The following is a 25253-nucleotide window of genomic DNA, read 5'->3' as shown; positions in this document are numbered from 1 at the left end:
AAGTAAGGGTAGTTGTTAGGGCATGCTAGCTAAGGAGTGCTAGGGCATGCCAAGGAATGAAAATGTGTGCTAACACATTACAGATAGTGTCAATGCATTGAGGAGTGTTAGGGAGTGGCAGAACATCACAAGGGAGAACTAGGTCAGAATGCATGGAAATGGACGAATACGAGTTTGTGTGAAGGAGTGCCAATGAATTCCAGGTGTCTCAAGGATAAAGTGTGTTAGGAGAAGGTCGGAATAAGATTTGTAGGAGGCAAGCCTATGGTTTCAATAAGGGGATGGAAAAAGCAGTTTCAGACAAAGGGAGACTTTGGATTGGGCAAAACATTGTTTTTCCAATGACCTGGTTGGGTTGCCAAGTCGCAAATAAAGTAAGGTTGTCTACGAGGGCATGACAGCTAGGGAGTACCAAAGTGTGTCAGGGAATGACAGGAAGTACTAACACATCCTAGATAGTTCCAAGGCATGATAGGCATGCGAGGATGAGTCAGGTGCCAAGATGTGGCATGAATGCATGCTAAGGAGTGTGAGGGCCAAGTGCCAGGGAAACACAAGGGAGCACTCATTTCAAATGCATGGAAATGAAGTGTCAGTGAGTTCCAAGTGTGCTAAGGAGGGAGTGAAAAAGAATTTTAGCCATTGCTAAGAGTGTGTGCCAAGAAGTGTCAACGAATTCTAGGTGTCACAAGGACGAAGTGTGTTAGGAGAAGTTCAGAATGGGACTTGTAGGAGGCAAGCCTATGGTTGTGATAATTCATGTACAAAGTAGTTCAAACAAAGGGCGAATTTGAGTTGGGATTGTTTTGTCAATGACTTGGTTGGGTTCCCAAGTCATAAAAAAAGTAAGGCTATCTATGAGGGCATGATAGCTAGGGAGTGCGAAGGTGTTCCAGGGAATGTCAGGTAGTACTAACAAATGCTAGACAGTTCCAAGGAATTTTAGGCATGCCAAAACATGCCAAGTGCTAAGGCATGCCAAGAAGTTCCAGGCACTAGGGTGTGGTTCCAACACATGTTAGGGAGTGTTAGGGCCAAGTTCCAAGGAAACACAGGGGAGCACTAGTTTCAAATGCATGGAAATGAATGAATAAGAGTGTGACAGATAGTGTTAGCGAGTACAAGGTGTGCTAAGTGTCAGGGAGTGCTAGGATTTGCTAGGGAGTGCGAAAGCATGCCAAGAAATTGAGGGGATGATAACATGTGCTACATATTGCCAAGGGATTGTTAGGCATGCCAAGTGTTATGACATGTCAAGATGTAAACTTTGTTGCTTAGTTGTTTTTTCACCACGGTTGGATGTGAGCCTTGCCTTCGTAACTTGTTAAGTTGTATAAGTTGATATTCAACACAAGTAGCCTAAGATGAGTTATAGGAAGTTCGTAGGTGAATAAGGCATAGTCTAGTTGTAGTAACTGTAACTTGGTCAAACTGTTGTTATAGTCAAGTTGTTGTTATAGTTGAGGCAGGATTTGGTTGGGTTCCCCTGTTGCAAAAAATATAATGGTATTTGTTAGGGCATGATATCTAATGAATGTCAGGGCGAGCTAAGGAATTAAAAGGAGTGATAACAAATGCAAAATAATGTGAATGCATGCCAAGGAATGTTGGAGAGTGTCGGGTCTAGGCACAACAATATTTTCTCAATGACTTGGTTGGTTTCCCAAGTCACAAAAAAGGTAAGGCTATCTATAAGGGCATGACAACTAGGGAGTGACAACATGTGCCGGGAAATGCCAAGAAGTGTTAACACATGCTAGACAGTTCCAAGGCATGTTAGGCATGCCAAGATGTGCCAAGTGTTAGGGAGTGGCGCCAACATATGCTAGGGAGTGTTAGGGGGTGCTAGGAAACACAAGGGAGCACTAGTTTCAATTGCATGGAAATGAATGAATAAGAGTGTGTGATAGGTGTTGACCACTACCGGTCAACTGCCCATGCAGTACACCTCTTTTCTGTTGGCAGAGAAGGGTAGCTCCTGAGCGACGTGTCCGTGCCAGCCTACAGTCATCAACAGCTTGATCATTTTTGTTGTAAACCCAGTCTGCATGTATGAATTGTAAATAATCTAAGCAGATCAGAGTCATGTATGTAAAATTGCCTAGGTGGACCTAACTTTCTAATGATGATCTGCGTCCCGGGAGGTTTTTAGTCTCACCGATCCATGGATCGGCAGAGTTTTCCTTCAAACCCGACCCCAAAGCCGGGATGCATTTTGTTATTAGGACTTTAGGAGAATCCTAGCATGTTAATCTGCTAGATTATAGTTGTGTCGCAGAACTGGGTGTTCTATGAGGGTCTGTATTAAGTGGATTCATCCCTTTGAGATGTAAATTGTAAAAATCATGATAAAATGTGTCTTGAGGGTTGGAAATGTTGTAAATCCCCTCATGAGTCCTAGGTCCTAGGTCCTAGGTGATGTTTCCAACGCCTTAGTTTGATGATCCATCTTAAATTGAATTAAAAAAATTTAAAAAATGAATAAAAATAATACAACTAAAAAAAAAAAAAAAAAAGACTTTGGGGTTCAAAAAAAAAATATAAAAAAAAAAATTAAAAAAAAAATTAAAAAAAAAATAAAAATAATAAAAAATTAAAAAAAAACATAAAGCAAAAACCCTAAGCAATAAAATAATAATATTTTTGTGAATGCATGCAAAATAGCTTTTTAAATAAAATCGACGGATGAGATTAGGGGATGCCTTAACCCTCATCGACGGTCGAGATCGCTTCAGCATGGATCACCCAAAACTAGCCGTTGGGATCATTTCCTTTATATAGGGTCTTAGGGGGTCATTTTACAGGTTTATCTGATCTGTGAGTCTGTACTGAAAGCTCTCTTGTAATCTGATTTCTGATTAATAAAAGAAGACTTTGGGGTTCAAACTGGCTGGTGTTACTCTCTGGAATTGCTGTGAGATGTTTGCTTTTCTGCATATTTCAGTTTTCAGCAGTTAAAATCGCTGGTTTTTTCAGAGCATTGTGAGTACAGGTATCTTGCTCACGTGCTAGGGTTTGAATGTTGTAGGGTTTCTGAAATAATGGCAGGTATCTCCATTATTTCTTGAAATCTAGCAGCATTTCTTGCCCTCTTTGCTGATGTTTGCTTGAGGTGTGCAGGAAACCTTTAGGTGAAGGGTATTTGTGGGCGTTTGGGGAAGTTCTGGGCTGAACCAGCCGACTCCCACAGGTTGTTCTGTGCAGAGCCCAGCTGATTGTGCCCCGGGTTAATCTGTTAAAGTTTATTTCATGTTTTACATTGAGAAATTTTCTTTCTGTTCACAGTAAAGTTCAAATTTTCTGATATTTCAAAAGTATTACTGCAATTATTGTCAAATCTAGCTGTACCAGAGCTATGAATTTTTTGTGATTTTGGGCAAATTTGCAAGGGTTTTACTGCAAAAGTTTGTGTATGTCCGCCAAATTTCGTTTTCAGCTTTGCAGATTGCAGGTACATCAAATCTAGAAAAAAATTTCAAGTTCTCAGAAGCAGGGATCTGTGGGTCGTTTTTTTTTTAAGCGCATTTAGCACCAGCAATATCGTCAAAATCTGGATGAGATATCTGCGAACCAAGGCAACCAAGGCAAGGTCATCTTTGAAATCGATTTCCATTCATCAGTGACTGAGATAAGGTACCCTTTCAGTTTATTTGCAAGCAAATTCGTGAGTTTAGTTGTAATGTCATCGTGAATTGCCTTGGCTCCGCTGGTCTTTTCTTTGGATTTGAGTTTTGTGCCCAAGCTTCCACGGCAAAGCAAATTCCAAACGCTCCAGCACTGCTCTTTTCCTCTGCACTGAGCTTGGTCATTGTCGTATACTCTTTCACAAGTCATTTCTCAGGCAAAACGTTAATGCAGCTGCATTGAATCATTTCCTGCTGCCGTCGTGGTTTTGACCTGCGTCCTTTTTTTCCTCATGCCCTCCATCGTTGCATAAACCTCTTTTGGCTGGGCGTGGTTACACTTACGCATCCCTGAAGTTCCGTTTTCTTGTGTTTTTGGCTGTCAGTGTGAAGGGAATACGCATTTCCCTTTCAAAATCCTTCGTTTAGCACCGCACTGTCACGCAAATATCCTCTGGCCTCCATCGACTGTGCTTTGAACCCGTCCCCTGTGCCTGGACGTCTTCCTTTCAGCCTGCGTGAGCCTTTTTTTTGCCCCGCCATAGTGATTTCAGGTTGTTGGTTTACCCTGTCGGACCATTACGCAGCATCCCTTGGATTTACATCTCCGCCCGTGACTTTGGTTTTTATGCAAGCCGTATTTCAAATTCGTGGGTAACATGTTAGCGTAGAGGTAGGTTTCATGTAGTTTGTTAATATTTCAATGAATGTTTAGATTTATGTTTTAGTTTTATTTTCAAATTAGATTTTAATTGATTTAGCTTAGAGTTTCTTTAATTTTTAATGTATTAGACTTTAATGTTTTATAGTTAGCCTTTTTTAGATTAATTTTAGTTTAAATTCCTTAGATTTTAATTTAGGTTTTAGGTTTTATTTTTTTTTAGTCTTTAAAATTTAAATTAGATTTTAAATTAGATTTTGATTTGGTTTTAAAGAAAAATAATAATAAAAAAATATATATAAAAATAAATAAAAAAATAATTTTTTTTTAGTTTTATTTTCATAGTTTGGTTAATTTTTTTTTATTTTTAGGTTTTGCTTGATAAAGATATAAAATAAAATAAAATATTAAAAAAAAAAAAAAAAAAAAAAAAAAAAAAAAAAAAAAATTCGAAAATTTTGTGGGAATTTAGTTTTGCCAGTATCAGTGGTTTTTTTTACTGCATATCTTTCACGCTGAGATCTGAACACAAAACAAGTATCTGGTTTCTCTGTTATTCAAAGCAATTTATTTCTCTTAGTGCCGGATATCGTTATTTGAGGAACTTTGTGGTTTTTACTGGATATTTAAAGCATTGTTCTGATCATTTGTTGATAGGTGATTGTTGTTTATGATTTATGCTCTTATATCACCTAGAAAGTAATCATTTAGGCACCAATCTAACAAGGCACTGGTCTATCAAATCAATAAAACCATTTTAGTGCATCTCGTCTCCCGGCCCAACTGTTTGGCAGTTGGCCTTCATCTTTCCTCAGGGTCTACCCCCCTTAGCCGTGGGAGACAGGCTTAAACGGAGGGACCGGGGATCAGAGTGACAGCCCCCGGTCTGAGCGTTGTCGTGCCAATCCGCGCGACAACATTTTTTGGCGCCGTTGCCGGGGATAGAGTTTTTCTGTCCTTGGTCCTTGCTTTTCAAGCTTTTCTGTGCTTAGCTTCTTGTTCAAGTGGCGACTCCACTTCCTATATTATCTACAAGAGTGTACACTAGAAGACACCCAAGCAGTCTGTGCAATCCTACTCCTGATCCTGAAAAGGTTTATAGGGTGCGATCACACAAACTCGCTTCTCGTACACTTCTTGGAAATCTTGGACAAGAAGCCCTCTCCGATATTCATTTGCTCTTTAAAGGTCAAGTTAGGCGCAACACCATGAGTCTGTTGGGCCCTTGTGATTTTTCTAACATTCCTGGAGCCCCCAATGATATTCCATCTGTTGGGATAGACAAATTGCCTAGCTTTCATGGAGATAATGCCATTACTGTTAATTCCCATTTGCGAGATTTCAACATATGGATGGCTAAGTATGCTAGATCTCCTGATTTTGATCATGAAGATGTCAGGATGACCCTTTTTATCTTGACTCTAGGAGGTGATGCTCATGACTGGTTTACAGAAAAACCTCCTAATTCTTTTGACTCTTTAACAGTGTTGCACACATCGCGATAAAATCGCGATTAAATCGTAAAATCGCAATTTTTTTAAATTGCCGATTCAAAGCGCGATTTTTATCCAAAAAATCGCCTCTTTTTTTTATAGCGATTTTTTCGCATTAAATCGCGAGGGGCGCGGGCAGCGGGGTTTTATATGGAAAAAACGAAATTTTTTTTATTCATTCAGCAGTCCACCGCGGAGGAGAAGGAGAAGAAGTGAGGGAGAGGGTTGCCGTCCGTTGTGGGAGCGAATCGAAGCGATTTTAGGAGGAATCCAAGCCAAGATCGCCAATTTGTCCATAAACCAGGTATGTAGATTAATTTTTTTTTGTTTTGGTTCTATAAAAACTTTGTTTTTCATTGTTTTTAAAGAATTTTTGGAAATTTTTCATTGATTTGGGATGGGTTATTTGTTATGACTATGAGAACCAATTTTTGATTTTTATTTTCTCATTTTCTTTAAACATTGTTTATTTTTTTTTATTTTTCATTGTTTTTTGGCATTTGGTTGGGTAACTTGGGTTTAGAAATTGGGATTTTGGAAATAATTAGCTTGTAATTTTGCAAATGCTAAATTGTAATTTGTATTTACTATTATCATTTATGTAATCCTAAATTCCTATTTCCTAATCCTTATTTTTCCATAGGTTTGCAAATTCAAAATTCAAAAACAAACATGCCAAGGAAATTGGATCCTTTCTGGGAATATGGTGACCCTAAAACTCCGAATGATAGACAAAACTTGTATTGCAAGTTGTGTGGAAAGGAAATATTCGGGGGGGTGTACAGGTTGAAGTTCCACCTTGCACAAATCCCTGGACGTGATGTGGTGCCCTGTCTAAAGACAAATGCTGAAATTATCCAAAAAGCCATGAGAGCATTGGGAGAATTAGAGCACACTAGAGACGCCAAAGAAGAACTCAAAAGGCAACTAAAAAGGTCAGTTGAAGGAAGTGGGCCAAGTGGCACAGGTTCTACTGCAGCGTCAGTCAATCCGGTAGCTGCATCATCATATTTTGTTCCTCGAACCACACCTGGTTCACAACCAACTATTGGTTCAATGCTAAAAAGAACTGAAAAAGAAAAAGCTGACAAGTTGATGACAAAATTTCTCCTCTGGAGTGATATTCCTTTCAGCATTATAAGGAATAATCCATTTTTCCAACCTACTCTTGATGCTGTTGCCAGTGTTGGCCCGGGGTACAAACTCCCTTCTCTTCATGATTTCAGAGGCCGGCTTCTTCAAGATGAAAAGCGTGACTGCACCCAAAGATTGGAGGATTTTAGGGCATCATGGGCACAAACAGGATGCACTGTTATGTCAGATGGTTGGACTGACCAAAAGGGGAGAACCCTTATAAACTTCTTGGTTAGTTGTCCCTTGGGGACTATGTTTATCAAATCTGTTGATGCAACTCATCAAATCAAAGATGCAAAAACTTTATGTGATTTGCTGGATGTGTTTATTTTGGAGGTGGGTGCAGAAAATGTTGTCCAAGTCATAACGGACAATGCTGCAAATTATGTTGCTGCTGGTAGAATGCTTATGGACAGGCATCCTACTTTATTTTGGACACCTTGTGCTGCCCATTGTATTGATTTGATGTTAGAGGACATTGGGAAAATTCCCTTTGTCAAAGAGGTTGTTGACTCATCAAAAAGCATCACAAAATTTATTTACAATCACACATCTGTGCTTAGCTTGATGAGAAAATGCACCAACAACAAAGAGTTGGTGCGCCCCGCCATTACACGGTTTGCGACGAGTTTCATATCTCTTCAATCCCTCTTGAATTCTATGTGGGATTTGAAGAGAATGTTTCTTTCAGAGGAGTGGCGTGCTTCGTCAATGAGCCGCAAACCAGAAGGAGAGGCCGTCTGCAGACTAGTTTCATACCAGGAGGACTTCTGGGCGGGAGTGCAGGAGGTGTGCGCTGTTACAGAACCTTTGGTAAAGGTTCTTCGGTTGGTTGATGGTGAGAAGCCCGCAATGGGCTATTTGTATGAAGCCATGGATAGGGCCAAAGAAGCCATTCGGTCCTACTATGATGACAAGGGAGATGATGGGTTCCAGAGACAACTCCTTCTATGGAAGGTCATTGATGAGCGATGGAACAACACACTCCATCGTCCCATTCATGCTGCTGGCCTTTTCCTGAACCCTGCATTTTCTTATGCATGTGGGTTTAATTTTGATGTTGAGGTCGTGGAAGGATTATTAACCTGTGTCCAGAAGATGGTGAGAACTTCAGAAGAACGTATGGAGGTCTCTAGACAAATTGAGCAATATAAGTTGTCAGCTGGCACATTTGGCTTTGAGATGGCTGTCATTGATAGGACGGTTAAAATGCCAGGTATTTTTTAGTTTGTACTATGTAGTATGTACTTTGTAACTTTGTTTCAAATTTCATTGTTTCTTCAAATTCCATTTTTTTCTTATGTTTATTTAAAATTTTCTTTGTAATTTTGTTGTAGACGCATGGTGGAAGATGTATGGTGGCAGAGTCCCCCTTTTGCAAAATCTTGCCGTGCGGATCCTCAGCCAAACATGCAGCTCCTCGGGATGTGAGCGCAATTGGAGTGTATTTGAAAAAATACACAACAAGAAGCGCAATAGGTTAACACTTAAACATTTAAAATATTGCAAATTTCCAAATAAATTTTTGAATTCATTAAAGTTTTAAACAATATTTTTTTTATAATATTAATTATTAATTTATTATTTCATGAACTTTGTACAGGTTGGAGTCCCATAGACTTAATGACATGGTCTATGTCTACTACAATCTTCGATTGTGGGTGAAACAACTAGAGAAGACACCTGATACGGAAGCCATCTCATTGGATGGGATTGACACCACTGCTGAATGGAGGGTTGAGACCGAGAGGCCTCTCATGGATCCCACTGAGGATTGGTTAGTGCAGGATGAGGGGGAGGAGGAGGGGGAGGAGGAGCAGGAGCAGGAGCAGGAGCAGGAGCAGGAGGAGGAGGAGTTGGAGGAGCAGGAGGAGGAGGTGACACCGCCTACCCGGGCTACCCGGGCTACCACTACCACCAGTAGAGGACGTGGTCTCCGTCCACCTCAGCCTCCTGTAGCTGCTACTACTAGTTCTTCAGCTTCTAGAGCACGTCAGACTCCACTGCCATTTCCACCACCACAGGCACCAGCTTCTACATCTAGAGGGAAAGAGAAAGTTGTGCCATTTTCTCGCAAGAGGGGCAGAGGAAATCAATAGGATTAGACTTTCATTTTATTGTATATGACATTATGACATGATGAGATACATTATCATATTTTTTGTTGATATTTTGAGGCTGAGTTGGACTTGGGACTCAGGACTTACTATTCAGGACATGATTCAATGTTATGTGTGATTTTAGCGCTAGAAATGATATTGAACATCTTATATATTAGTTTTTTTATCATATTTATGTGTCAATGTATTTATTTTATGTTGTAGATGGTTTAGATATTAAAAAAATTGAAAAAAAATGAATATTTTTGTGCTAAACGATTTTTTCCCGCTTTTTTTCCGATTTTTTCCCGATTTTAACGATTTTTTCCGCTTTTTTCCCGGCGCCGATTAAATCCCGATCGCGATGTGTGCAACATTGCTCTTTACAATCAATCATCAATTCATTTAGAGAAAAATATGGAGATAACAGAGAGGGAAGACATCTTATAAGAGCTCTTACTCTGATGAAAAAGAGAGAAGACGAAACTGTTGAAGAATTTAATAGAAGGTTTAATGGTATTATTAGAGAATTACCTCAAGACTATAAACCTTCAGATAAAACTCTCCAAGATTTTTATATTGATGCCTTTGGTCCTGAACCATCTTATGAGTTAAGGCGTGCTAAACTTACTGATTATCGAGATTGCCAAGCCTTAGCTGTAGAACTTGAGAAGGACAAGGCAGCTTCTGGGAAGTCTGAAATCCCAGGTTTTGATAGGGCTGCTACGAAACTAAAGGAACCTAAGGGAAAAGCAGCCCAGGAGCCAGAAAGTGAGCTTGTTCTTAAATTGCTTCAAAAAATTGAAACTATGGAAATCAATCATAATAAGGAGATAAACACTTTGCAGAATAGGTTAATTCAAATGGAAAGAGCGCAACCGCAAAATTTTCAGCCTCGAAATAATAATAACAGAAATAGTAACTGGCAAAGAAAGGGTCAATCTAGTGAGCAAAGGCCCCCTAATCCGCTTACCAACCTGGTGGATAATGCTCCTCCTTACTGTCGTGCTTGTGCTGATTTTCACGAAGAGTCCTCTTGTCCCATTATCAGAAGACTTCTCGATAATGGAATGTTTGGGACAGGTGAGCAAATAAACGTAGTAGGGAGCAAGTTTCCTTTGCCCTTGGATGATTGGATAGAGGTTAAGGAAAGGAGCTATGATGTTGTGAATCCTAAATCTGCTTTGGGTATAAATAACCTTGAAAACGAAGATGACATTTTGGCCAGGTTATATGGTGAGAAACCCTCTCCTGAGAAAATTCTGGAAATTGCTAGAGATAAGGGTTTAACATACCAGAGAAGGGATAAAGATCAGAGCGGGAATCAAATTCATCCTCGAACTTTAAACCCTGGTATAAACTCTGGAATAGATGTCGATTTGGGGAGTTGGTTTAATAATGCTAAAATCTGGGTTCCCGTGTCTGAGATCGCTAAGATCCCTTCCCAAAGGGACAAGTTACTAAAAGCAATTCAGGGTCCTCAAGTCAACGCTTCTCAACAGAAGATTCGTGAGGTTGACTATCATGATGCTCCTATTTATCTGCAAAGCGTAGATGCTGATAACAAGGATCATCAACCCTTCTTTATCACCTTATTAGTCAATGGGTATAAATTGAATAACTGCATGTTGGATTCAGGTGCATCTGCTTGTGTTATGACTAAAAGGGTTATGGAACAGCTTAACTTAAGAGTTTCCAGACCCTACTATAATATATGCGCCATGGATTCTAAGAAGATCGAAGTACATGGTTTAATCAAGGATTTGCAAGTTCATCTTTCGGTCTACCCAGACATCATGGTGGTTATGGATATTGTTGTCGTTGATGTACCTGATGCTTGGGGTATGCTGTTATCTAGAAAGTGGGCCTCTGATCTAGGGGGAAGCATTCAGATGAATTGGTCATATGCTATGATTCCTTCTCCTAGCGGTGATGGTTTCGTTAGACTAAATAGAGAGCCTGAGAGGAAATTTCATGTTGAGGATCCTAAGAAGCCTCGTAACGAAATAATTAGAGAACAATCTGACATCGGGAACTATGCTATCATGTCCAATTTCATAATTCCTCCCGATGATGAGATTAAAGATCTTAAGGATGAAGTCTGGTATATGTATTTTGATGGTGCGTCCTCTAGTCATGGTAAAGGTGCGGGAGTTGTGCTTAAATCTCCCCTTGGTCACGTATTCAAGTTTGCCTATCGTTTAGAATTTGAAGCAACCAACAATGTTGCTGAGTACGAAGCTATATTGTTGGGTCTTGAATTGGCCAAGGCTTTAAGGGTTAAATTGCTTAGCATCAAGGGGGATTCCGATCTGGTTATCATGCAGCTTAAAAACAAATTCACATGTAGAAATCAGAGATTAAAAAACTATCGAAATGTTGTGTGGGATACTATGGAGCACTTCGATGCCCTTAACCTTGAAGCAATTCCTAGAGGTCTAAATAGTTTGGCAGATGAGCTTGCTGTAGCTACTACCACTTTCCAGTTGTCTGACGAGTTAATTAACGATAAAATTAAAATGGAAGTAATATTCAGACCATCTGTTCCAGACAACTCAGAGCATTGGCAAGTTTTTAATGATGAAAAGCAAGTCGTTCGTTTTCTCAATAGTTTAGACGAGTTTGAGGATTTCCGGTTAGTTTCTGACGAGGAGGGGTCTTTAGATCATAGACATATCATAAATCCCACTCCCAGAAATGTGGTTGCCTTAGAGCAACATTTTGATCGGCATGATGCCACGAAGCTGAGAGAAGAAAACAAGATGGACCCAGGTGAGTACCTTGAAGTCAACATTGGCACTTCTGAAAATCCGAAAATAGTTAAAATCGGTAAAGGTACTAGTTTGGAGGAAAGGAAAAAGTTAACCGATTTACTTCGCGAATATCGAGATGTTTTAGCTTTTTCCTATGATGAATTGAAGGGCTATAGGGAGGATATTATGGAGCATACTATTCCATTAAAGGACGAAAATGCTAGACCCTTCCGGCAGAAGCTTAGGCAGATTAATCCTACGTTAGCCCCCCTGGTCCAGAAAGAGCTTACGAAAATGCTTGCAGCAGGGATCATCGCTCAAACTAGGCATTCGACATGGTGTTCGAATTTAGTGATTGTCAAGAAAAAGAATGGTACAATAAGACTCTGTGTCGATTTTAGAAACCTTAATCTAGCATGCAAAAAGGATAATTACCCTTTGCCAAAAATGGAAACTTTGTTGCAAAGAGTGACTGGGTCTGGAATGATGTCATTGCTAGACGGTTTTTCTAGGTATAATCAAGTTTGGGTTAAAAAGGAAGATCGACACAAGACCACATTCACAACACCATGGGGCACTTTTGAATACATCAGAATGCCATTTGGGTTAACAAATGCTGGGGCTACTTTCCAGAGGGCCATGGATTATGCCTTCAAAGGGTTAATCGGGAAAATCATCGAAATTTACCAAGACGATCTTACTGTTTTCTCTAAAGATGGTATCAGCCATATAGATCATCTTAGGAAGGTTTTCGATAGATGCAGAGAATATGGAATTTCTTTGAATCCGGCTAAATCTGTCTTTGGGGTAACTGAAGGGAAACTTCTGGGTCATATCATTTCTAAGGAAGGAGTCAAGGTCGATCCTGAACGAGTTGAAGCAATTCAAAAGATTCCTCTTCCGCATAACCTCAAGTCCCTTCAGTCTTTCCTTGGAAAGATAAATTTTATTAGAAGATTTATCCCGAATTATGCGGAAATAGCTAAGCCCATTCAAAGTCTTCTGAAGAAAGATGTGAAATTTGTCTGGCAGGAAGAGGGCAAAAGGGCTTTCCAAGAAATCAAGTCTGCTATCGCGAAAGCTCCTGTCCTTGTTAGTCCTGATTACTCCAAAGATTTCATGATTTTTTCTTTCGCTTCTGAAGATACCATTGCCGGTGTCTTGCTTCAAAAGAATCGAGATGGTCACGAGCAGCCTATTGCTTTCATGAGTAGAGCACTTCAAAACTCTGAGTTGAAGTACAATACCATGGAAAAGCAGGCCTATGCCCTGGTCAAGTCTCTCAAGCATTTTAAAACTTATGTGGGTTATTCTAAGATCATTGCTTTCGTCCCACATTCTGCTGTTAAGGACATATTAACTCAAACCGATTGCTTAGGGACTCGTGCTAGGTGGGTTACTAAGATACAGGAGTATGATTTAGAAATTAGACCCACCAAGCTGATCAAAGGCCAAGGTTTAGCTCAAATGTTAACTGAAAGTAATGAAAAGACTCTTGGTTTGTTCTGCCTTGACGATCTTTCTTCACCAGAATTAAGGAGGTTAGCTGAGCATGAATGGTATAAGGACATAGTTTACTACTTAACAAATCTTGCATGTCCTAACCACTTAGTCGCTCATAAGAGAAGGGCTCTTAGACTAAAAGCCACTAAGTACTGCCTTATGAAGGATGGCCTTGGGTGGAGAAATCCTGAGGGCATAGTGCTTAGGTGTGTCGACGATGTTGAGTCCAAAAGATTAATCTCCGAATTTCATTCAGGATTTTGTGGTGGTCATTATGCCGCTAGAACTACCGCCCACAAAATCCTGAGAGCTGGCTATTATTGGCCTTCGATTTTTTCTGATGTGCACAAGTTTGTTAGAACGTGTCAAGCCTGTCAACTGTTCACTGGGAAGCAGAAGCTTGCTGCCTTTCCTCTACAACCTGTTATTGTAGAGGCACCTTTTCAGCATTGGGGTCTGGACTTCATAGGGAAGTTCCATGAAAATTCTAGCAATGGCTACTCTTGGATTTTGACTACTACTGATTATTTCACTAAATGGGTCGAAGCCATTCCTGCTAAGAATGCCACTGAAAAGGTGATTATGGATTTCATTGAGAACAACATCATTACTAGATTTGGCGTCCCCGCTAAGATCACTACTGACAATGCCAAGGCTTTTAGTTCTTCAGAGTTTACATCCTTTTGTTTCAAATATGGCATTGTCTTATCTCATTCATCGAATTACTATCCTCAGGGTAATGGTTTGGCCGAATCAAGTAATAAAAATCTCATAACCATTATTAAGAAGATAGTAGGAGATAACAAGAAATCTTGGGACAGCAAAATCAAGTATGCTTTGTGGGCAGACAGAATTACTAAGAAGAAATCTACTGGTAAATCTCCCTTTGAACTGGTTTATGGCTTGGATGTTACCTTACCTGTGCACCTAAAATTGCCAGCTTATCAACTTCTCCAAAAAATTTCCACCGATAAAGATGTTGTTCAGAATAGGATAGATCAGATTGTGGAACTAGATGAGACTCGTCGGACAGCTTTCGAAACTATATGTAAAAATCAATCTAATATTAAGAAAAGCTTTGATAAATGCTCTCGATCTAGATCTTTGCAGGTTGGAGATATGGTTTTACTTTGGGATCGCAAAAATGAAAAACCGGGAAAGCATAAGAAGTTTGACAGTTTGTGGCTGGGACCGTACATCATTAGAGACATAGCTAGACCAAACTCATTCCACTTGAGCAGATTGGATGGTGAACCACTTCATCTACCAGCGAACGGCCAAATGCTCAAGCTGTTCTTCAGAGATGATATCTGATGCCATGGGGCATCTTTTGTATTGTATTTCTATCCCTACTCCTTGTCTTTTCAGCATTTTATTTCTGTTTTTAGGATTAGATTTACTTTTCATGTTATTAGTTAGTCAATAAATGAAGAGCTTTTATCTTTCCTGTGCTTAATGTATATGATGATTTTGGGATGGACGCTACTTATTTTTATTTGTGTGTTGTATGGATGCAGATTCTGGATTCTCACATTCCTACCAGTGCAGCAACGTGTCCCCAAGTAGAGCCAGATGTTGACCACTACCGGTCAACTGCCCATGCAGTACACCTCTTTTCTGTTGGCAGAGAAGGGTAGCTCCTGAGCGACGTGTCCGTGCCAGCCTACAGTCATCAACAGCTTGATCATTTTTGTTGTAAACCCAGTCTGCATGTATGAATTGTAAATAATCTAAGCAGATCAGAGTCATGTATGTAAAATTGCCTAGGTGGACCTAACTTTCTAATGATGATCTGCGTCCCGGGAGGTTTTTAGTCTCACCGATCCATGGATCGGCAGAGTTTTCCTTCAAACCCGACCCCAAAGCCGGGATGCATTTTGTTATTAGGACTTTAGGAGAATCCTAGCATGTTAATCTGCTAGATTATAGTTGTGTCGCAGAACTGGGTGTTCTATGAGGGTCTGTATTAAGTGGATTCATCCCTTTGAGATGTAAATTGTAAAAATCATGATAAAATGTGTCTTGAGGGTTGGAAATGTTGTAAATCCCCTCATGAGTCCTAGGTCCTAGGTCCTAGGTGATGTTTCCAACGCCTTAGTTTGATGATCCATCTTAAATTGAATTAAAAAAATTTAAAAAATGAATAAAAATAACACAACTAAAAAAAAAAAAAAAAAAAAAAAGACTTTGGGGTTCAAAAAAATAAAAAAAATAAAAATAAAAAATAAAAAATTAAAAAATTAAAAAAATTAAAAAATTAAAAATAATAAAAAATTAAAAAAAAACATAAAGCAAAAACCCTAAGCAATAAAATAATAATATTTTTGTGAATGCATGCAAAATAGCTTTTTAAATAAAATCGACGGATGAGATTAGGGGATGCCTTAACCCTCATCGACGGTCGAGATCGCTTCAGCATGGATCACCCAAAACTAGCCGTTGGGATCATTTCCTTTATATAGGGTCTTAGGGGGTCATTTTACAGGTTTATCTGATCTGTGAGTCTGTACTGAAAGCTCTCTTGTAATCTGATTTTTGATTAATAAAAGAAGACTTTGGGCTTCAAACTGGGTGGTGTTACTCTCTGGAATTGCTGTGAGATGTTTGCTTTTCTGCATATTTCAGTTTTCAGCAGTTAAAATAGCTGGTTTTTTCAGAGCATTGTGAGTACAGGTATCTTGCTCACGTGCTAGGGTTTGAATGTTGTAGGGTTTCTGAAATAATGGCAGGTATCTCCATTATTTCTTGAAATCTAGCAGCATTTCTTGCCCTCTTTGCTGATGTTTGCTTGAGGTGTGCAGGAAACCTTTAGGTGAAGGGTATTTGTGGGCGTTTGGGGAAGTTCTGGGCTGAACCAGCCGACTCCCACAGGTTGTTCTGTGCAGAGCCCAGCTGATTGTGCCCCGGGTTAATCTGTTAAAGTTTATTTCATGTTTTACATTGAGAAATTTTCTTTCTGTTCACAGTAAAGTTCAAATTTTCTGATATTTCAAAAGTATTACTGCAATTATTGTCAAATCTAGCTGTACCAGAGCTATGAATTTTTTGTGATTTTGGGCAAATTTGCAAGGGTTTTACTGCAAAAGTTTGTGTATGTCCGCCAAATTTCGTTTTCAGCTTTGCAGATTGCAGGTACATCAAATCTAGAAATTTTTTTCAAGTTCTCAGAAGCAGGGATCTGTGGGTCGTTTTTTTTTTAAGCGCATTTAGCACCAGCAATATCGTCAAAATCTGGATGAGATATCTGCGAACCAAGGCAACCAAGGCAAGGTCATCTTTGAAATCGATTTCCATTCATCAGTGACTGAGATAAGGTACCCTTTCAGTTTATTTGCAAGCAAATTCGTGAGTTTAGTTGTAATGTCATCGTGAATTGGCTTGGCTCCCCTGGTCTTTTCTTTGGATTTGAGTTTTGTGCCCAAGCTCCCACGGCAAAGCAAATTCCAAACGCTCCAGCACTGCTCTTTTCCTCTGCACTGAGCTTGGTCATTGACGTGTACTCTTTCATAAGTCATTTCTCAGGCAAAACGTTAATGCAGCTGCATTGAATCATTTCCTGCTGCTGTCGTGGTTTTGACCTGCATCCTTTTTGTCCTCATGCCCTCCATCGTTGCATAAACCTCTTTTGGCTGGGCGTGGTTACACTTCCGCATCCCTGAAGTTCTGTTTTCTTGTGTTTTTGGCTGTCAGTGTGAAGGGAATACGCATTTCCCTTTCAAAATCCTTCGTTTAGCACCGCACTGTCACGCAAATATCCTCTGGCCTCCATCGACTGTGCTTTGAACCCGTCCCCTGTGCCTGGACGTCTTCCTTTCAGCCTGCGCGAGCCTTTTTTTTGCCCCGCCATAGTGATTTCGAGTTGCTGGTTTACCCTGTCGGACCATTACGCAGCATCCCTTGGATTTACATCTCCGCCCGTGACTTTGGTTTTTATGCAAGCCGTATTTCAAATTCGTGGGTAACATGTTAGCGTAGAGGTAGGTTTCATGTAGTTTGTTAATATTTCAATGAATGTTTAGATTTATGTTTTAGTTTTATTTTTAAATTAGATTTTAATTGATTTAGTTTAGAGTTTCTTTAATTTTTAATGTATTAGACTTTAATGTTTTATAGTTAGCCTTTTTTAGATTAATTTTAGTTTAAATTCCTTAGATTTTAATTTAGGTTTTAGGTTTTATTTTTTTTTAGTCTTTAAAATTTAAATTAGATTTTAAATTAGATTTTGATTTGGTTTTAAAGAAAAATAATAATAATAAAAATTTAAAAAAAAAAAAAAAAAAAAAATAGTTTTATTTTCATAGTTTGGTTAATTTTTTTTTATTTTTAGGTTTTGCTTGATATAAAAAAAAATAAAAAAAAAAATCGAAAATTTTGTGGGAATTTAGTTTTGCCAGTATCAGTGTTTTTTTTTACTGCATATCTTTCACGCTGAGATCTGAACACAAAACATGTATCTGGTTTCTCTGTTATTCAAAGCAATTTATTTCTCTTAGTGCCGGATATCGTTATTTGAGGAACTTTGTGGTTTTTACTGGATATTTAAAGCATTGTTCTGATCATTTGTTGATAGGTGATTGTTGTTTATGATTTATGCTCTCATATCACCTAGAAAGTAATCATTTAGGCACCAATCTAACAAGGCACTGGTCTATCAAATCAACAAAGCCATTTTAGTGCATCTCGTCTCCCGGCCCAACTTTTTGGCAGTTGGCCTTCATCTTTCCTCAGGGTCTACCCCCCTTAGCCGTGGGAGACAGGCTTAAACGGAGGGACCGGGGATCAGAGTGACATCCCCCGGTCTGAGCGTTGTCGTGCCAATCCGCGCGACAACAATAGGGAGTGTTAGCGAGTTCCAAGTGTGCTAAGGAGGGAGTAACAAGGAATGCTAGGAAATTCCAAGGCATGTTATAGTGCTAGGGAAGCATGCCAAGATGTACCAAGTTCCAAGGTGTGCCAATGCGTGCTAAGGAGTGTTAGTTAGTGCTAGGGATACATAAGGGAGCACTAGGTCAAAATGCATGGAAATGAATGAATAAGAGTGTGTGATAGCGAGTGTAGTGAGTTCCATGTGTGTTAAGAAGGGAGTGACATGGTATGCTAGGAAGTGTTAAGGCATTCTAGAGTGAGGGAAACATTTGACCAAGATGTGCTAGGTGTACCAACATGTGCTAGGAAGCGTTACAAAGTGCCATGGAAACACAAGGGACCACTAGGTCAAATAATGCATGGAAATGAAAGAATACGATTTTGTGACAGGAAGTGTTAGTGAGTTCCAGGTGTGTTGAGGGAGTGATAAGATATTCTTTGCAGTGCTAAGGCATGCTAGAGGCCAGGGCAACGATATGCCAAGATGTACCAAGTGCTAGGGTGTGATAATGCATGCCAAGGAGTGTTAGGGAGTGCCACAAAAACACAAGGGAGTGCTAGCTTCAAATGCATGGAAATGAATGAATAAGAGTATCTGACAGGGAGTGTCAGTGAGTTCTAGGTGTGTTAAGGAGTGAGTGACAAGGTATGCTAGGTAGTTATAAGCAATGATAGAGTGTCAGGACAACATGCCAAGATGTGCCAGGTATCAGGGAGTGTTAGGGAGTGTCATGGAAACACAAGGGAGAAATAACTCAAAATGCATGGAAATGAACGAATAAGAGTGTGTGATAGGGAGTGTCAGTGAGTTTCAGGTGTGTTAATGAGGGAATGACAAGGTTATATGCTAGGGAGTTTGAAGGCATTCTAGATTTCTAGGGCATGTTAGGGATTTCTAGGGAGTGCCAAATCATGCCAAGGAATTTAGGGGGTGCTAACATGTGCCACATAGTGCCAAGGGATTGTTAGATGTGCCAGGTTCTATGGCATTTCAAGATGTAAACTATGCTTCTCAATTGTTTTATGGCGACGGTTGGAAATGAGCCTTGACATGGTAACTTGTAACTTGTTAACTTGGATAAGTTAAAATAATGCATGAGTAGCCTAATATGAGTTATAGTAAGTTATTAGGTGAACAAGGCATAGTCTAGTTGTCGTAACTGTAACTTGGTCAAGTTGTTGTAGTTGAGGTAAGACTTGGTTGGGTTCCCAAGTCCCAAAAAAAGTAAGGGTAGTTGTGAGGGCATTATAGCTAAGGAGTGTCAGGGTGTGCCAAGGAATGAAAAGGCATGCTAACACATGTCAAACATTACCAATGCACGTTGAGGAATGTTAGGGAGTGTTAGGGCATCACAAGTGAGAACTAGGTCAAAATACATGGAAATGAACAAATAAGTGTGTGTGCCAAGGAATGTCCATGGCTTCCAGGTGTCTCAAGGACAAATGAGTTAGGAGAAGGTCAAAATAGGAATTGTAGGATGCAAGACTATGGTTACAATTATAAGGGGTTGGTCAAGGTAGTTTCAGACAAAGGGAGACTTTGGGTTGGGCATAACATTGTTTTACCAATGACTTGAATGGCTTCCCAAGTTGCAAAAATAGTAAAGCTAACACCATTAGGGAGTGCCAAGGTGTGTTAGGGAATTCCAGGAAGTACTAACACATGCTAGACAATTCCAAGGCATGTTGGGCATGCTAAGACAAGCCAACTTCTAACGCATGCCAAGATGTTCCAGGTGCTAGGGTGTGGCACGAATGCATGCTAGGGAGCATTAGAGCCAAGTGCCAAGTAAACACAAGGGAACACTAGTTTGAAATGCATGGAAATGAAGTGTCAACAAGTTACATGTCTGCTAAGGAGGGAGTGACAAGGTATGTTATGCAATGCCAAGGCATGCTAGAGTTTTACGGAATCATACCAAGATGTGCCAAGCTCCAAGGTGTGCCAATGCATGCTAAGGAGTGTTAGGGAGTGCCAGGGAAACATAAGGGAGCACTAGGTCAAAATTCATGGAAATGAATGAATAATAGTGTGTGACAGGGAGTGTCAGCGAGTTCCAAGTGTGCTAAGGAGAGAGTGACATGGTATGCTAGGTTGCGCTAAGTCATGCTAGATTGCTAGGGCGACATGAAACCAAGATGTGCCAGGTGCCAGGGTGTGTCAACATGTGTTAGGTAGTGTTAGGGAGTGCCAAGGAAACAAAAGGGAGCACTAGGTCAAAATAATTCATGCAAATGAACAAATAAGAGTTTGTGATAGGAAGTCTCAGTGAGTTACAGGTGTGTTGAGGGAGTAAAAAGGTATGGTAGGAAGTGTTAAAGCATGCTAGAGACCAACGAAACATGCTAAGATTTTCCATGTGCTAGGGTGTGCTAATGCATGCCTGGGAGTGTTATGGAGTTTCAAGGAAATAAAAGGGATCACTAGTTTCAAATACATGGATATAAATGAATAAGAGTGTGTGGCAGGGAGTGTTAGTGAGTTCTAGGTGTGGTAACGAGGGAGTGACAAGATATTTTAGGTAGTGCCGAGGAATGCCAGATTGCCAGGGAAACATGCCAAGATGTGTCAGGTGCCAGGGTGTGCCAATGTGTGCTAGTGAATGTTAGGGACTGCCATAGAAACACAAGGGAGAACTAGTTCAAAATGCATGGAAATGAAAAAATAAGAGTGTGTGATAGGAAGTGTCAGCGAGTTCCAAGTGTTCTAAGGAGGGAGTGATAAGGTTATATGCTATGCAATGCCAAGGCATGCTAGAGTGTCAGGGCATGTCACGGAGTGCTAGGTTGTGCTAGGGAGTGCAAAGCATGCCAAGAAATATAGGGGATGCTAACATGCGCCACATAGTGCTAAGGGATTGTTAGATGTGCTAGGCGCTATGGCATGTCAAGATGTAAACTGTGTTGCTTAGTTGTTTTATGGCCATGGTTGGACATGAGCCTTGACTTGGTAACTTGTTAAGTGGGATGAGTTGAGATTGGACATGAGTAGCCTAAGATGTGTTATAGGAAGTTCTTAGGTGAAAAAGGCATAGTCTAGTTGTCGTAACTATAACTCGGCTACGTTGTTGTAGTCGAGGCAAGACTTGGTTGGGTTCCCAAGTCTCAAACAATGTAAGGGTAGTTGTGAGGGAATGATAGCTAAGGAGTGATAGGGTATGCCAAGGAATTAAAAGGCATGATAACACATTCAAGACAGTGTCAGGGGATGATAAGAAGTGTTAGGGAGTGTCAGGAGAGAACAAGGGAGAAATAGGTCAAAATGGTTGGAAATGAATGAATACGAGTGTGTGCCAAGTAGTGTCAGTGAATTCCAACTGTCCCAAGGATGAAGTGTTTTAGGAGAAGTTCAAAATAGGACTTGTAGGAGGAAAGCCTATGGTTTTGATTGAGGCATGGACAAAGCAATTTCAGAGAAAGGGACACTTTGGGTTGGGAACAATATTATTTTCATAATGAATTGGTTGGGTTCCCAAGTCACAAAAAAAGTAAGGCTATCTATGAGGGCATGAAAACCAGGGAGTTTCAATGTGTTCTACGAAATGTAAGTTTCCCATGTCGTGGAAAAATGTAATGCTAGCTATGAGGGCATGACTACCAAGGTGTGTTAGGGAATGCTAGGGCATGCTAAGATGTGCCAAATAGTGCGAAGGTATGTCAAACAAGCTAAGATGTTCCAAGTTGTAAGGCATGCCGAGATGTGAAAGGGTGTGACTATGCATGCCAGTGACTGTCAAGGCAACAAAAGGGAGAACCAAGTTAAACTAAAAGTAAATGAATATATAATAGGTTTAATAAGTCATCAATTTACCTTTTCCACGAGGAGCATGCTAGGCACACCAACACTAGGTCCCAATAGGTTCCAAGTTCCAAGTGTCAGTGCATTCTAAGTGCCAAATATTCCTCTGTTGCTTCTCATCTACTTTCCAATAATTGATCTCAAATAAATTTAATATTAAACCATGCCAAAGCATACAAAGTCATATCAACGCATGCCAAATGCCCTAATACTTACCAAGCACCAACACATGCCAAGTGTTAATGTCTGTCAGGGAGTGTGATGCATGTTATGAAGTGGCAGAGCTTGTCGAAGAGTGCTAAGGTGTGTTAGAGAGTGCCAATGCATGCTGAGGAGTGTTAGGGAGTACTAGGACAACACAATGGAGCACTAGGTCAAAATTCATGGAAGTGAATGAATATGAGGGTGTGTCAGGGAGTGTCAATGATTGCTAGTTGTCATGCCAAGGTGGGAGTGACAAGGTATGCTAAGCACTGGTAAGTCATGCTATGGAATATCAGGGCAAGTCAAGAAGTGCTAGAATGTGCTAGGTAGTTTCAGGGTGTGCTAACATGTGCCAAATAGTGCCAAGGCATGCCAAGACATGCCAGGTGCTAAGACATGTTAGGATGTGCAGGGTGCCAGAGTATGCTGTTATAGCTCCAAATCTCACTCTTTATGTTTGTGATGCTGCACTCATGGCCTAGGGCAACCCCTCCTTCCAGACCTAGTCCAAATATTTTAAAAACAGTGTTTTACTCCCTATACGCGACATTGCCCTGAGCTAAACGCGTGTGTATGCGGGTCTGTGTATACCCAACCCACGTATATGTCTTAAAACACTTAAAAAAAATTATATCTCCTTAATTTTGGGCGGAGATCACGGGTTTTACCTGTTGATTACCTATTAGTGCCCGTGGCCCAACTGTTCCCAACGAATTCCCAACTAAAAAACTACTTTGGGAGAAGTATAAAAGGCTTCCATGGGAAGGCCTAAGGGAGGAGAAGAGAGAGAAAGATCACTCTGCTGAGATTATCCCTAACTAGGTCTGAAGATCCTTGTGCTTCCAGCACTTCCCCCATTACAGGAAACCCTTGTTTCCTTGTGTTATGATGTCTTTCTACTACTTGAGATATCTTGGAGTAAGTCATGGAAGGAGTTTGTTGAAGGCTTGAGACTGGACGAATTTGGAGGACGGTTCCGCTTGGAGCCTGTGGAAGGAAGACTCAGGTGAAATCATTCCTTTCTGTACTTTAGTTATCTATAATAAAAGAAACACTTGCCCTGTTCCTGATATAAATCTTCTTCATGTTTATGATATCAATGTTATGATTCACATATGAATGGTTGTTTTAATTGTATAACTAACTACCTTTCAATATGCTATGAAGATGATTTCTTTATGATGCTTGGTCAATATACTGTTGTACTTTCTGGAATTGATTATTTTGCAGGTTGAAGGACTAAAAGGAACTCCAAGGGGGTTTGGACCCTAGCTGGATCTTCCCAAACAAAGGACCCCCAGGTGCATCTCTCTTCGTACAGTTTGTTTATATTAGCATCATGGCTGTGTGGAATGTGTGTTTTTCTTTGTAGATAACCTCCGATCTGCTAGGGTATCAACCCAATGTAGCACCCTAATTCCGCATTACAGCAACCATAAAAAGAAATACTCATAAAATTTGAAAACAGTAATGTATGAAACTGTAATCTGTACCTACCTGAGCTGCTGGCTGACTTCCGATTCCGCTGCTGAACTGGTACTCCTGAACTGCTGACTGATTTGATCCAATTTCGGGATGGCCAATACCACCCTACCAGAATGAGCAACCTGGTTATCCAGATGCACGACAGAAAAAAAAAAACAAGGAAAAAGAATTACTCGCGATACTTCAGATTTTCCTTATGTACGAGGAAACTTAAATTTATGAGAGAAGGCCGGATTATTGCTGTATTCACCAGAGCGTCAGCCCGTGACCTACGAGTTCAATAAAGTGCTTCGATAATTCGCTTAACCCGACGTTTGACCAATTTCGAGGGTCAAGAAAGTGTCAACCGGAATTTCAAGCATAACAGACGGAATTACTCGAAACTTGCCCCGAGCGAGCAATTCCATAAATGTTCAACAAAAAATGCAAATGCGTTGACAGCGGGATGAAATATTATCAAAATTTAGTCCGATTCGGGGTAATTCAAGTTGGTGACAGGAACTTTCAATCTAAGTTCTCGATTTCTATCAAAATACACTCAGCACGGACTATTTTTAAAACATTAAAGCAAACGTCAATAATTACCTGAATTGATACGGATAGTCCGTGGAATTTGTCGAATACAGTGTAAAGTTGTAGTCGCCATTATTGTGATTGTTATTATTATCTGAGCGCCTGCCCTTATAAGGGCTGCGATTGTTTATTTAGTAACAGATGCTGTAAGCGGACAGAAGGATGTTGTATGGACAGATCTTTGAGATTGCTATTGCAAAATCACTAGAATTCGCTTACTATTTTGTCCAGCCAAAGCTCACTGTTAAAGAAAACTTAAGAGAATTTACGGCTACAGAGTATTAGTTACTTCTAGGGCCTGTAAGATCCCAGGGTTTGAAAATGGCTCTGATACCATGTGTAGCACCCTAATTTCGCATTACAGCAACCATAAAAAGAAATACTCATAAAATTTGAAAACAGTAATGTATGAAACTGTAATCTGTACCTACCTGAGCTGCTGGCTGACTTCCGATTCCGCTGCTTAACTGGTACTCCTGAACTGCTGACTGATTTGATCCAATTTCGGGATGGCCAATACCACCCTACCAAAATGAGCAACCTGGTTGCTCAATCCAGAGAAGCTCTCCACAGAGGCTCTCTGTCCCTCCGTGCCCAGAACTCAGATCACTCAAGACTCTTCCATTGCAAAGTTACTTCTCCTGGTTTCCTGCTGATGAATCCTTAATTCTCTGGTTTTTTTCCCCCTTCTTCAGGTTCAGGCCCTTCTATTTAACCCCTGGTCTGGCGGTGGCCGCCCTCCCACTTGCAGCCACCGCCTTTCTTGCATTCAAGGTTCTCGGATATTTTCCACCGACTTCTGCGTTTAGCAATCAATGTTCAGCTGATTCCTCCACTTTATTAATGACTGGGATATCGTGATTTTTCTTTTGGGCAGCTGACATTTATGGATATCACACTTCAGCATACGCTATATGTTTTAAAACTAATACCTTTATAACTTTCATTATAATATTTATAAGGTTTTAATAACATATTGTACAACGTTTATTTTATACATGCTATAAAGCTTTAAGGTATATATATATTATAACATTTAAATACGATATGATGTAAAGTA

At 40.1% G+C, this 25253-nt stretch overlaps 1 protein-coding gene across 1 annotated transcript; it reads left to right on the top strand.

Moving 5' to 3' along the window:
- Positions 1-6265: 6265 nt before the first annotated feature.
- On the top strand, positions 6266-9183 carry LOC149204775 (uncharacterized). The gene is made up of 2 exons (XM_089393369.1): positions 6266-8390; positions 8515-9183. Exon 1 carries the CDS (start codon positions 6450-6452, stop codon positions 8136-8138), a length of 1689 nt encoding a protein of 562 aa, XP_089249495.1. The 5' UTR covers positions 6266-6449; the 3' UTR covers positions 8139-8390; positions 8515-9183.
- The last annotated feature ends 16070 nt before the right edge of the window (positions 9184-25253 follow it).

This window comes from Pinus tabuliformis, chromosome 1_2, assembly GCF_031772625.1.
Source record: "Pinus tabuliformis cultivar Carrire ecotype Pingquan chromosome 1_2, CPIR1, whole genome shotgun sequence".
Taxonomy (NCBI): domain Eukaryota; kingdom Viridiplantae; phylum Streptophyta; class Pinopsida; order Pinales; family Pinaceae; genus Pinus; species Pinus tabuliformis.
Note: the sequence above shows the minus strand (reverse complement) of the source record. Positions and strands in the feature narration are given on the sequence as shown.